Source organism: Bidens hawaiensis, unplaced genomic scaffold (assembly GCF_021521415.1).
Source record: "Bidens hawaiensis isolate Kalapana, Puna unplaced genomic scaffold, B.hawaiensis_p1.1 tig00001155_1, whole genome shotgun sequence".
NCBI classification, from domain to species: Eukaryota; Viridiplantae; Streptophyta; class Magnoliopsida; order Asterales; family Asteraceae; genus Bidens; species Bidens hawaiensis.
The window spans coordinates 22,247-37,156 of record NW_027504955.1 but is presented as its reverse complement, the minus strand read 5'-3'; the positions used below and the strand labels follow the sequence as shown (position 1 = coordinate 37,156).

Here is a 14,910-nt window from a genome sequence, read left to right as displayed (position 1 = left end):
GGCTTCCACACACACTCTTAGGTAAATGAACTATTGGACCAACACACTAGGCATTGGTTTTTTGTTGTGTAAGTTGAATATAGTAGTCGTTGAATCCTTTCCAAATCATACTTAACATAGGGAATTAATGTTTTTTTAGGGGAGTGCATGAATCGGTTAAATTATTGATTACAACTGAACGTATACTCAACACTTCAGATTTTTGATTTTCATAACCAATTAGTTTGGACGTGAGTGAATTTAAGTGATTTCATTTAATAATTTCAGTTATATCTTGAATCAAATAAAAACACTAGTGTGACATCCTACGTAGATTGGTAAGGAGAACAAAGCCTTTTTTAAAATGAGGTGTATGCATTCCTCATCATAACGGGATTAAGGTGCTTAATTGCAGTGGATGAGAGGAGATTTCCACAGTTAAGCATACTCATGTGGGAGTAGTATCAGAATGTGTGACCTCCTGAGTAGTCTTCGTGTAGGCAACCAAGGGCAAATCTGTGAGGTGATAGGGGTATGTCCCAGCCAAAACGGACAATACAATGGTGCAACGGTAACTGGGCTGTTACATATGGTATCAGAGACAGGGTCGGACCGGTGGTGCAATGTCTTGCGATGAAGTTGGACCCCTAAGGGAGTGGATTGTGACATCCCACATCGGTTGGGTAGGAGAACAAAGTCTTCTTTATAAAGGAGGTGGATACCTTTTCCATTATAACACGTTTTGGGCAATTAATAGTAGTGGATGAATGAAAAATTTTACAGTTAAGAGTGCTTATGTGGAAGTAGTATCAGGATGAGTGATCTCCTAGGAAGTCTCGACTAAAGCAAACAATATTATGCACCTATTTCGCAGTCCAAGAGAAGTTAGCACGTGGTCAAATGCATGTAACGGCTCTAGTGGAGTAGTGGCGAGTTTATAGGAGATTTAGCTATATTATTTTTGTATTTATAACGAAGCTTGATCAGCTAGGTTTACACAACACAGCATACACGACTTACACTTATTATCACTGCAATTCTAGCAATACACACACACTTAGCAATTATTGTAATCACTGATCAAAGCTTCCACTAGGGGTGTTCTTCGGGTTCGTTTTTCGGGTTTCGGGTTTTTCGGGTCGGGTTATTCGGGTTTCAAACTTTTGAATCTTGACTCGAAACCCAACCCAAATCTCTCACGGGTTTTTCGGGTTCGGGTTTTTTCGGGTTGGGTTAATAGGGTTTCGAGTATCATAGAAAACAAAAACAAAACCAATTTAAAAAAAAACTACAATGCAAAAAATTAAACAACATATTATTCTTTGCTTATAACACAAATAATCAAAATAATAAACTAACTTGAGAAAACAATTCAAAAGAAGAGTAAAACTAACTCGAACTATAATCATATTCAATCGGGCGTGATTTGGTTGTTCGATTACGGTTGTTATTAGTAATAAACGGAAAACATAAATTAATAATAAGCAATCGATCTATAATAGCTAGATTACAACAGTCGATTAGAGCTAGATTTTGATAATTTTAGTCGTTAAGACTAGCTTATTATACATAAATATATATTTAATTTTAAAACTAAAAGTTTATTCTGGTTTTTCGGGTTGACCCAAATCTTATAAATCAAACCCAAGAACCAACCTGAATTACTTCGGTTCGGGTTCGGGTTCTTTGAGTCGGGTTAGTTCGGGTTCGGGCACGAGTTTTTTCGGGTTGGGTTTCAGGTAAAACTGACAGCCCTAGCTTCCACCCTTGTAACCTTATTTTATTGATTAATATAGTGGTGATAGACGATTTGTCATCACCCGGGGTTTTTGTGCTGGTGATCATCATCCGATCAAGGGTTTTTTCTCGTAACAGATCCTTGTGTTCATCCTTATTTCGTTTACATAATTACCATTGTTGTTTAAGCACTCTACCTCACAAAATCAGATTTGGTTACATTATCCTTAATCCGATTTTTAACCAAAACAAAACATCTTAACAAAACATGTTCGACACATACATATTTATCTATATATAAAGGTTGTTCAATGTCAGTTTACTACTCTTTTTTTTCACAATCAAGTGCAATTGGTTTTTGAAGGATTTCGAAAAATTTATCATCCGTATAAAATCCACCTTATTCAAGTTCACATCCTTCTTACAGTAACTTAGAGCGTACACATGAGCTGAGAATCAAACTTGAGTCACCACCACATAAGTAAACCTTATTATTAAATCTACATATGCGACACATACATATTTATCTAAAATATTAGATTAAATACCGTGAGAATTAATTTTTTGTATTTCAAATTGTCAAAATTACCAACTAGCAATTATCAAAATAAATACGGTTAAAAACACACACACACACAAATTACGATAAATGTAATGGATGAATAACATTTTAGCTTGAAACAAATAAGTATGACTATTTTCCTAACTTCTATGAAACAAATAAACATTTCATTCATCTACCAAAAAAAAGGAAGAAATTAAAAAGTAAAAATAAAAGTCAAATACCACATTTTGTATTTAAATAGTTTTAAAAACACTCTCATCTTTCTGTTTAATGGTTGTGATTACCCACTTTGTTATGTTTTGTAAGTTTTTAAATTTGTATTATGAATTTTTTTTCTTCATAAAATCAATATATGTATCAGAAGATATTATAGTTCTTAATCAATAATCAAATATTTGCTATTAATTATGTAGACTTCACTTCTATACACGGTACGTAGCGTTTATACATATGCAGATTCATATACAATGGATGTACCAATTTACATATAAGCGTTTTAATATAAAGAGTTAATTTAATAACTTTAAGGCATTAATTAAATCATGTTACCGTCAACCACTCAAATATCTTTATCATATAATTTTGATGTATTAGAGCATTCCCATCTCACCCCTCATAGTTATGTGAGGGGGATTGGTAAATTATAGGATAGAGAGAGAAATGTAGTGATTTTTGTAAATTTGGAGAAACATTTGGGAAACATTGTTTGCCTCCTATTTATTTTTTAATATTTGTTGGATTGGTTGTGAGTGAGGAGAGAGAAAACTGTAATGATAAAAGTATTATTTAATTAAACAGGAAAGAAAAATGTAGTTTTTATAGTGTAGTTATAGAGATGAGATAAGGAACGGGATGTGAATGCATACGGGTGATGATTTATAAACCATATTATTCATTTTTAAAAATTATAAAATAAATATTTGATTTTTATTCGTAAAGGATATGTTGAACTCTTGTTATCAATGTGACGGAGAAAAGCATATCACACATCCACACCCTTTCACCATACAAAAAAAAAAATAATATTATTATACTTCAAGATAATTCATTTCTTTAAACGCCATTATTCAATACATAGTTACATCCTAAGAATCCATTTTTATTTTATCATTTAAGATATCATTTTTATAGGTTTTAAATACATCATAGAAAAAAAGTCAAACATTGTTTTCCAACGACATTTCATTACAATTACATGTATTAATATTACATCTAGTGGTGAAGTGGTAAGAGAGAAACTTGGTATTTCACGTGATATATGTTCGGTTTGATTCATGTACTAACATTTAGTTTCAGCGGTATCAGGTGATGATTAAATACTAGGTGAGTATATGACGTATACTGGTTGAATCCTTAAACTAAGCGGGTTTTTAAGTGTATCTCAATATTATGTATTTAGTCGGTAACTCTTAAAGACTTCTCTAATAGTTTAAAAAAATTTAATATTAATACAACTAATTACATAAAATAATTATTTAAAGAAAAAAAGTTGAAACATTAAGAATTAAGAGGCATACACACACACACACACAAGAGATACAAACTCCTCTCTCTCTCTCTCTCTATCCCCCTCACCATTTTCACCTTCCTTTCCCAACCATTTATTAGATTCCTTTTCTTTTTTTCTCTTCTTCTTCTTCCATTGGATTATTATTATTATTATTATCATTAATATTATGATGATGCAGATGCTTATGTTCTTATGAAACAACAATAACCCATCTAATTTTCTTCAGTTTTCCCTATTTTTATTCAATAATTTTGGTGGGTTTTTAAAAAAAGTTAACTTCTTGGTCTTCTTTAAGGGTTTCCTGAAATCTTTATTTATAAATTTTCAACACCCAGTTGAATCTTGTTCATAAGTTTTCTGGGGTTTCATTTTTATTGAAGAAAAATTAAAAAAAATTGAAAAATGAGTTTTCTTTACAGAGAATAGTTCATTTCTTGGTTCTTTTTTGTTTATTTTAATTTGGGTTTTATTTATTTTTAAGTGGAAAATTAATTTTTTGGAGATGGGAAAGCAAGGACCTTGCTATCACTGTGGTGTTACGAGTGAGTTTACAATTTGGGGGAATTTTATTTTTATAAAAATGGATTGATTTTTTTTTTATTTTTTATTTTCTTCTGTTGTATTTTGTTTATGAGATCATGATTTACAATATCCATATGGTGGTTTGAGTTTGGTCAAAATTTGCAGAAATTACATGGAAAAAATTGGAAATAATTATTGACAAAATACATGATTATTATGCTGATTGTTGTCTGTTTCTGGGATTTTTTTTTTCTGGTGTTTAATAACTTGAATATGAATAATTATTGGAGTCTTTGATAGGTTAAGTTGTTTTTCGATGTCGAACACAAGAAATAGTTGAAATCTGAGCTTATTTGTTATAAAAACCAGATGTTTGACTTGTTCAATATCAAATACAGAGTAATCTTTTATCAATGACTTTTGGCTTAATTAATTGTTTGTTGCTTAATTTCACTTCAAATTATAATGCACACCACCTCTTTTGATAATTTGCTTCATGTTAACAACATTCATATTGTTCTTGATTGCTTTTAATGTCTAAAGAACCATCAAACACAACCAAAATGGAATATGTGTAATATGAATATATGATTTTGTTACATTCATGTCCATTTATACAGTCATTCAATTGTGTAACAGTTTAATTATTTTTTAACATTCTGGGAAAATGAATTGTGATTGCAGGCACTCCGTTGTGGCGAAACGGGCCTCCAGACAAGCCCGTTTTGTGCAACGCGTGCGGGTCGCGCTGGAGAACCAAAGGATCACTTGTAAACTACACACCACTTCATGCTCGATCCAAGCCTGATGATCTTGATTACCATAGGACATCTAAGGTTAAGACTATATCCATTAAGAGCAAAGAGACGAAACTACTAAAAAGAAAGCCGAATTATGACAATGCAGTAGGCAGCTCTGCCAGCATTATGCTCGGTAGTGCCGACAGTGGCGGTTTTGGTGGCGGTGGGCTCGCGTATGAGTACCATAACCAGGCTTTTCGCAAACTGTTTGATGAAGATACAAGCAACCGATCGAGTTCTGGTTCTGCTATATCTAATTCTGATGGTTATATGCAACTTGCAAGTGCAGATGCTAGTGATTTGACAGGTATTTTAAACAATTTCGGGCGTTTGGATACAGTAAAACTTATTCTGATCAGGGTTTGTTTAAATATTTAATTATGACTTATTCAGGTCAAGCACAATCATCAGTTGTTTGGGACACAATGGTGCCTTCAAGAAAACGAACATGTGTTAACCGACTAAAACAGTCTCCTGTTGAGAAACTTACAAAAGATTTACACACCATTTTACATGAACAACAATCTTATTTTTCGGGTTCATCAGAAGAAGATTTGATATTTGAAAGTGATACGCCGATGGTTTCGGTTGAAATAGGGCATGGAAGTGTTCTTATTCGCCATCCAAGTTCTATGGCCCGTGAAGAAGAATCTGAAGCGAGTTCTCTCTCTGTTGATACGAAAAACGAGGCGTATTCGCGCATTACTACCCTTCCTGTATATAATGCTAACAAGGGTGGGAATTTTTTGAGCCGGGCCAAAAAACCCGTGAATCAAGACTGTTTGAACCGGTATGTATTTACATAGATATTATATTATCTGTTTTTTTTCCAAATAAGTGAAATGTATGTGTTTTTGTTGTAAATTATAGGGATGATGACGAAAAGTTGCAGATACTTATGAACTGTAATTCTCCACTTTGCAGCATTGATCTGAATGTAAGATGATTTTTAATTATGGTTAAAAAAGTATCTCGATTTAGGTTAAAGAAAGGGTAAATAAGTAATTTAATATTACCGTTAGATACACATGGGGTGTTTGGGATTGTTTATTAATACTTGCTTATCTGCTTATTGCGTTAAATGTTCTCATGAAACTACTTCATATATTGCAGGATATTATCAACTTTGGAGAGTTTAAAAAACATATGACAAATGATGAACAGAAACAACTGCTTAAATATTTACCTTATGTTGATTCTCTTCAACTCCCTGAAAGGTTTGCATACTATATATAATAATGTTATTAATACTTATCTTACATCACACGAATATTATAGTTACTCAATAGAGATAAATCAAAGCTATTTAATATTCATGTTCATATAGTTATACAAATGATCGTAATAAGATCTTATTTTAAAACTTCACAGCCTCGAGAGCATGTTTGATAGCCCTCAGTTTAAGGACAACCTATCTTCCTTCCAGAAGCTTATTTCTGAAGGAGTTTTTGATCTATCTTCGCCAATGGTGAAAAATGAAGACCGTAAAACATTAAAGGAGCTTGCTCTTTGTAGTGCTACAAAATCCGATTGGGTGGCGAAATATGTTCAGCTCGAGGTTTAAATTTGATCAAAAAGAAAATACCTATATTGTCAAAATGAATTTTTTTGAAAGAATTTACTCATTTACACTAATCTTATGTTTGTATTTCGTTTAGGATGCAAAACGTAAACATGATAATGGAGGGGCTGCAGTTGGTGGTCGTGCGGTAAACGTAAAGAGGCCACGAGACGCCCAATATCAACCATATACAGGTCAGCATTGCATTTTAAAAATGAAAATGTGAATGTTTTCTGCATTAAGAATGCTTTGTATAACAACTGAATCTTTCAGGATCAAAGGCTGTAATGAAGAGCCCTAAAAGACCATCAATGAAGGCAAACTATGAACACAAAGAGCCCATGGACAATGACGGGCCGGGCTTCAGCCCAAGAAGCCTGTTCGCCTTACCACCGGATCACAGCTCCCTAATGCTTGAATCACTAAAATATGCAGATGAAAGTTCTGAACAAGATCTGTTGCTAGATGTGCCATCACACTCTTGTTTCCCTCAAGCAGAACTACTGCTACCGAATTCAAGCCCTAGCAGCAGCTCGGTATATCAAAGTTTTGCGGGCCCGTGAAACGAACTAGTCGAAAAATCTCGTTTTAGGGTTTATGTAGGCGACTATTCTACTATGATAACCTATTATGCTGGACCATTGAAAACTTTGTAGGCCTCAGTGTACCGAATAACGCTACCGTGGCTTTGTTGGTTGGTTACATTTGCACAGGATCTTATGTTTTGGGTTCAGTGTATTTTGATGGTTGCTATCTTTGGTTTTTTAATGTATATGCTGACAAAAAGATTATATTTAAAAAAGGTTTAGAATGTCACTAATGGTAATCCCTAGAGATTTTGTATCCAACTTGGAGTTAGACCAGGTGTAGTGGCACGTTGTGCCTAGCGTTTTGGGTGAAAACGCAGGGGGTACACCGCCCCCCCTGCGTTATGTTAAAGTTTTTTTTTTGCGCGTTGTATCTAAAACGCTAGAATGGCACGAGAATCAAAATGTTACCGTTGGATGGAGCCGTTGGAGTTTAAAAAAAAAATTAATTATATTTATACTATATAAACAAACCAAACTCATATTTTTTAACACATTCCTTCCAATCTACCAATTTACACAAATATTTATATCTTTTACACTAATATTTCTACCATCATGTTTCCAAACAACAACCAAAATATTCTCGGTTTCGGTCAATATGCCCGTCAAGCCAACCAAAATCCACAACCGAACCAATCTACCACCACGCCAACTGTACCCGTCCCGCAAATGTATGACCCGCAAATGGCCGCGTACTTTGCACTTCTACAAAACTTGGACGCCGTCAACCTACTTCGAAGGAATGAGATGGACAAAGACATCGAGATTTTATCAAACGAGCTATCCGAAGACGACCCGATAGTCCAATCTCTAAAAGCCACTCAACGAGCGAAAATTTTAGAAAAATATAAATGAGTTTTAGTTTTATTAGTATTATTTATGTTTTTTTATTTTAATTTGATGTATTTTTTTTTTAATTTAGTTTAATGTAATTTTTATTTGGAAGTTTAATGTAATTTTTAATTTTATGTTAATTTATTTAAATGAATTATTATTTTAAAAAAACAAATAAAATTATAATGACTGGGCGCCACGTGGCGCATAACCCCTGGATGTGGAGAGTTATGACTACAGCCTGTTTTTGTACAAAACCATAACTCTGACTGGGCGCCACGTGGCGCATAACCCCTGGATGTGGAGCTTTACGACTACACATGGTCTTAAACTTTAAAAAGTAAAAAAAAATGTAGAAAAGAATCAGTTTTTAGGCATATAAGTTAAACCTAGCTTGTTTTATTAGAAATAAAGGGTTATGTTGTATATATTAAATTGAGTATTGGTAAGATTTAATAGTTGTGTTAATGCCCTTAGACAATGTAGTGTCTTTTGTTGTTTACTTTTTGTATTTTAGTAGTGATTAGGTTATGCCTAATTATTGTGGAATTGTTATGCCAAATTTGTTTTCCAATGATTAAGATGTCCATCCATATATAAAACTTTATCTTGATGGGTATTTTTATACTTGTAGTTTTTAAAATGATTTGGATTTTATATTATTATTCTCAAAGATGGGTTAATATTTTTATGATTTAATAATGGAGTAAGGGAGAAAGATGTCATGTTTGAATGTTTTGACTATGTGGGAAGCATGTGAATTAGGTTTGAAAGGTAGTGCTCACTTGCATGAATGATGGTGATTAGATCTTTACCTAGAACCATACATGTGTTATAAAAGAGAAGAAAGGCCCAAAAGGATGCATTATAGGTATTTTCTATTATAGCAAGCCAATCAATGTGCAACTTTACTCAAGAAATAGCTTTTATAGGAACATATGAAACACTACAGCTAAACATAGGTATGTGTATGACAAAAAATAATCAAGAACTTGACATGGTGTGTTTGTTTCAATAATGTTTCACCATCATGATGTCAAATCATTGCATAGTAGTATATTGTACTCAACTATCTTTTGTGTATTGTATATGAAAGATGCATATCTGTTTTTGGACAAAAGGGACCACTTGATCGGTTCGAGTTTATTGACCTTACAGAATGTGTGCCATGGCTATCAACCCACTTTGAACGGCTAGCCCTATAAACCGACCACCATTTATACTCTTAAAAGGATTCCACTAATACTAAAGACCGAAAGATAAATGATCAAATAGATCAAATATAAAACTTCATTATCGCATTCCAACTTGTTGCAAAATCAATATTAGCATTTCTTGGACGCAAACTAATATAATTTTATGTCATATCGGGTACGTAAAACATGTGACACATCTAAAGTTCTTTATAACAAAAAGAAGTATCCAAAAAATTCACTTACTAACAAAGATGATAATACCACACAGTACCACAAAACTTGAACCCTCAACCTACAAAGAGTGAGTACCTTATAACACACCATGATACCATTGGGTCAAATGCCTTTTGGTACAACATTTTATTATAAAATCAAGTAACCATGGATATTTTAAATGCATAGTAATGATCAAGTGGCAAAACTATCTGGGATGTTCATAACAGAGTGATAACTGGATTTGAATTACTTGGTAATGTCTGTCCTCTTATTGTTGTTAAATGTTAATTACTGGTTTTCACAGTATCTACCTCAAAACAAAAACTGATTTAATGTTAGATACAAACCCGATACACAGAAAATGATCAACAAAACATTATATGCCAAAAGATATTTTAAGTTTCTTGAGAAATATAGCTTTTACCAGTTTTTAATGCAAGCTTTAATCTTGAAGACCTTAGAGCAGCAACCACCACCATTATCTTCAAAGTATGATTGAGACATCACTAAGCACCCTCAACTTCTCAGGCGAGGCGCAGGAAAGCGCCTTGATGCCATCCAGGCGATCCTTCGAATTTCGGGCAAGATTCCAGCTAAATTCTGGCCAAATCCTAAAACTTCCGGAAAACTTCTGCAAATTGCAAGCAAACTGGTCTGAAACATCCAAAGATGACTTGGAACCAGCCTAAACTAGCCAAAACCTTCAAAAAAATGGTATGCTTATGCCACGCGCCTTGCTTATCTCGGGCCCTCGCTTTTTAAACGCGTTGAGTCTTTAACAACTATGCTTTGCAGATGCTAGTTAATGTGTCCTTTCGTGCTCACGCATCTTAACATGTTAATTCCACTAATACAATTAATTTCCCACACTTCCCAAACCTCCAATCATCCTATCGTCTCTCAGAGGCATTTTCACAAACACCTTGCATGCGCTCTAAACTGTCGGACTCGTTAACCACGCTCCAAACCTTCTGTCACCCACCACCCAAAATCCAATATTCATCTCATTAATCCCAAACCCACCATCAAAACATCACCCTGTGCTTACGATCAAAAGCTTCAATTCTTATTCGACAAAACCGACCATCACGCAAGAATTCTAATTATTATTATTAATAATAAGCTCGTCGTTGGTCGTAAATTCGGTAACCTATATATACAGCATACAGACCGTACCAATTCCGAATATGTATAATCGGAGAAGAATATAAGCCGTTGGCGTTCTTTATGGGAGCTCTGTTTTATTGAAGTCAGTTTCCCGCCAATTTTTGTTTTGTTGGTTTAATAGATACGGGTATATTCGCGCCATTATGCTGCTTTTTTAAAACGGAATATTTTTAAATAGCCCCCCTGTAGTTGTAAGATGTTTTATATTCAGTCCTATAGAATGACAGGATAGCAAACGTGATAGTTGAGCGTGTATTTTTTTTTGGAACTATTAATAACTAGTGTTTTACCCTGGGCAGGTCGGTAAAACCCAAGCATTGAATCGGTAAGTCGACGTAATTTTGGGTGGTGTTTGTTACGTGAAGTTATTGTACCATAACTATAACGGGAATATTTGATGTTTATTTGGTCGGTAAATCCGGGCGGTGATAAAACCCAAGCGTTGCTGGACGCGTGCTTTGAGGTGAACCAATGTATGGTGTCGGTCGGTAAACTCTAGCGTTGGTAAAACCTGAGCGTTGTCGGTCCGGACGTTGAGGTTATGATTCTACGCGAATTCGGTCCCTCCTTCATGTTCGTTACCCTACCGGGTTAAAACAAAAAAAACACAAAATTAACGTTAGGTCGGTTTCAGTCATGCTCGTTACTGTACCGGAATTAAAACAAACACAAAATTGACATTCAGTTGACTTCCCTTATACCCGTTAGGGTTTTGGAACTACAAAAAAGCTAAAAAGAAAAACAAAACAAATAACCCAATAATATTTTAAGTGACAAATTTAAACCACCTAAACAATTGGAAAAAATCTGACCCTTTTTCTATAAAGAGAAATACAAAAGTGGCTTTAAGTTTTCATTATTTCAAAAATGCCACATGAAATTTAGACGGGGGTGCTAATTTTGGATGTGTTTCGACAGGATTTGCGGGCCAATAATAAGCTTACACGTGTTCCAATATCAAGGTCCCATACAATTTTTGACCCAAGTTCGTCATCTTTGAAAGTATTTGAACTGAATCCGACAATCAAGAAATGATACTCAATTTGTTCAAAACTCTTATTACAAAATATTATATTATTATAATTAATTAATTTTTTTTTATAACTTTTAACTTAAAAGTAATTTTTCATCCCACCGTTTCGGCAAATCGCTTGGTCCCGTTCATCTTCAGCGCAAGAGCGCTCGATCAGTGAGCTATTACGCACTCTTTCAAGGATGGCTGCTTCTAGGCAAACCTACTGGATGTCTCTGCATCCCTACCTCTTTTATCATTGAGCGGTCATTTAGGGGCCTTAGTTGGTGATCCGGGTTGTTTCTCTCTCGAGCCTCGACGATGAAACTTATCTCCTATCGTCTCACTGGCCGACTTTGACCCTTTTTATAAAATTTCAAATATATCGTTGAGATGTCCTTATTTTTATCTATGTGCCAACATAAACTTTGGTCAAAACCAGCTCGGTTAAATTATATTGAAACATTCGATAAAAATTTTACCCAACTCGGTTTTGAGTAAAATTTATGTCAACACGTAGAGTAACGTAGATAAAAACAAGCACATCTTAAAAATATATTCAAAATTTTATGAAAGTTTATATTTTAAAAGTTATAAAATAAAACAAAATATAGCTAAAACTAACTATAGTAATATAAAATTCAGATTAAAACTTCAAATTTGAAATTGGTCGTGAACGATGAACTTGGGTCAAAAACTATCCGGGACCTTGATGGGACCTTAATGTTGGAACACGTATCAGTTTATTGATGGCTTTGCAAATCCCGTCAGAACGCTTCCTAAAGTGACACTCACGTCCCAATTTCTCGTGACATTTAGGAATAATGAAAATTTAAAAGCCGTTTTGTGTTTCTATCTCCAAAAAGGGCTCTTTTAAGAATTTCCATAAACAATTGCTTACCATACCACAATACCATATTGTTTTTGTAAAAGACACTTAGACAATATACACGATGAGACACGAATTCAAATGTAAAAAGTAAGTTTACGCTAAGTTGCATGGGACAATATTGTAAAAAGTAAAGGCAAAAGTGAGCTCAAAGTTGAGAGTTTAAAGTCTTTTAACTTGACTTTCTTGGCAAGGTGGTGATGTAGGACTGAAAATGAGGAGATGACTATTTGGTTCATGTGCATTAAAGCTATTCATGGACAAACGTTTAGGGGTGAGCAATAATTGAACTATAATCAAACCAAATCGAAAAATGACGAAATTAGAGGCTGAAACTTATGAATTATTTATATATATATTATTTTATATTTATAGCTTTTATACTTGTATTTTATGTATATAATGTTTTGTACCACTGTGTCATATAACTTTTTACATTCATTTTATGTGTGTGCATCTCTTCATGCATTGATAGTTTGATACCCTTCATTTCATTTATGTATACGTCTATTTTATGTATTTTAAGTAAAGTTTTAGTTAAAGTTAATTTTAGTTATTAAACGAAACCAAACTGAAAACAAAAAAAAAATAACTGAATAAATCAAACTGATTAACCGAAAACCAATTGGTTATTTTGGTTGAGACTAAATAAGTAAACCGAACAGTGTACATAGCCAAAAATAATTACCATGGTATAGCATACCATTAGCGATGTCATCGTTGATGGCTGGTGAGATAAAAACGGTATAATATATCATTGTTGACTTTGTACAAGTTCACAAAAAATAAAAAAGAAGAGAAGTTACGTCAACAACAATCATTCATTACTTTTTATGTGATGTAAATTTTTAATTTTAAAAAGTTACATTGCAAAATCGAGTTTACTCATTTTATGGGCTTGAATTCCTCTCTCCTTGTTCTCCTTGTGGTACTACCACCTATAACTCTATGGCCAATGCCTTCTACATCAACAACCACCCTATTTACGGGCAAGAGTGTGGCTCTTAATCTTTTTGTTTTTTTAATTATTTGAATTGTTTATATGTTAATCAACTGAACCCACGTGAGTGCGTCAATACAACACGAGGATAACAAATCCAACCTACCTGGCCCTTTGATTAATATATAAAAAATTAAAAATAATTAAAACATTTATTCAGTCAAAAAAATCCGGGTATTGATAAAACCCGAGTGTTGAAACTTGGCGTTACGTTCGCTACGATATAAGCAACGTCGGCAAAACCTAAGCGGTCGGCGTTATAAAACACAAACAAATAAGAAATTTAAAACAACATTTAAAACAGGGCGTTGTTAAATCCGCACGTTGTTTGTCCCAAGAGTTTCAACGATGAGTCGGTACAAGTAACCGTTTAATTATCAAATGAAAAAAAATAAAAACGAAATGACGGGACCACTTTGGTGCCACCACTTGGCATAATAAGGGCTTAGCAGCACCAAATTTGACAATTAAACTTAACTAGGAATTTACCCGGTGCGTTGCGCCGGGCAGGTTGGTAAAACAAAAGCGTTGTCGGTCTCGAACGTTGGGATGATAAGTTGACATGAATTCAGTCGGTTTCTTACGATACCGGAACCCAAACAAAAATGGCAGTTGGTCGGTTTTCGTTACGGTGGTACTCGAACTAAAACAAAAGGCAGTGACTTTACGCGAATTTGGTCGTTTTTTTCTCATTCGTTACAGTACAGGAACTAAAACAAAAAAATAAAAAAGAAAACTGACATCCGGTCGGTTTTCGTTACATTCGTTATGGTCACAAAACTAAAACAAAAAACCAAATGGTATCAAAACCCTAGCATTGTCAGTCCCGGACGTTGAGTTTACACGAATTCAGTATGTTTCCGTTACGTAAATAAAAGTTGACGTTAAGTCAGTTCTTGCTACGTTCGCTATGCTACCAATACGGCAAAAGAAAATCAAAATGGTATGGACAAGTTTGGTGCCGCAACTTATTAGCGGCACCAAACTTCTCATTTATATATATATATATAATAGTGAATAGTAAAAGTTATATATGTTATTAGAAGTTACATAAATCCAAAGATATTTACCTCATTAATAAGACAAACAAAAACCAAGAATGAAAATTCTTAGGTAGCGTTTGACATGCATGAATGAGAGGCAGAATAAAATGAACCATTATGAATGAATGAAAAAAAGGTGTGTGGTTGGTTAATTGAATTAAATCACTCATTACCATATCCATTTCATTTATCATAAAACACCTCAAATTCATTCCAACCACCCCCTTTATTTATTTTTTTTCATTCCACCCCACACTATAGCACCTCCACCACCCTCACACCACCACCA

At 34.0% G+C, this 14,910-nt stretch overlaps 1 protein-coding gene across 1 annotated transcript; it reads left to right on the top strand.

Moving 5' to 3' along the window:
• The first annotated feature begins 3,824 nt into the window (after positions 1-3,824).
• Positions 3,825-7,407, top strand: LOC143609528 (GATA transcription factor 27-like). Its single transcript, XM_077084261.1, has 8 exons — positions 3,825-4,333; positions 4,998-5,420; positions 5,507-5,903; positions 5,984-6,050; positions 6,227-6,330; positions 6,485-6,671; positions 6,772-6,868; positions 6,948-7,407. Exons 1-8 carry the CDS (start codon positions 4,294-4,296, stop codon positions 7,235-7,237), a joined length of 1,605 nt encoding a protein of 534 aa, XP_076940376.1. The 5' UTR covers positions 3,825-4,293; the 3' UTR covers positions 7,238-7,407.
• The last annotated feature ends 7,503 nt before the right edge of the window (positions 7,408-14,910 follow it).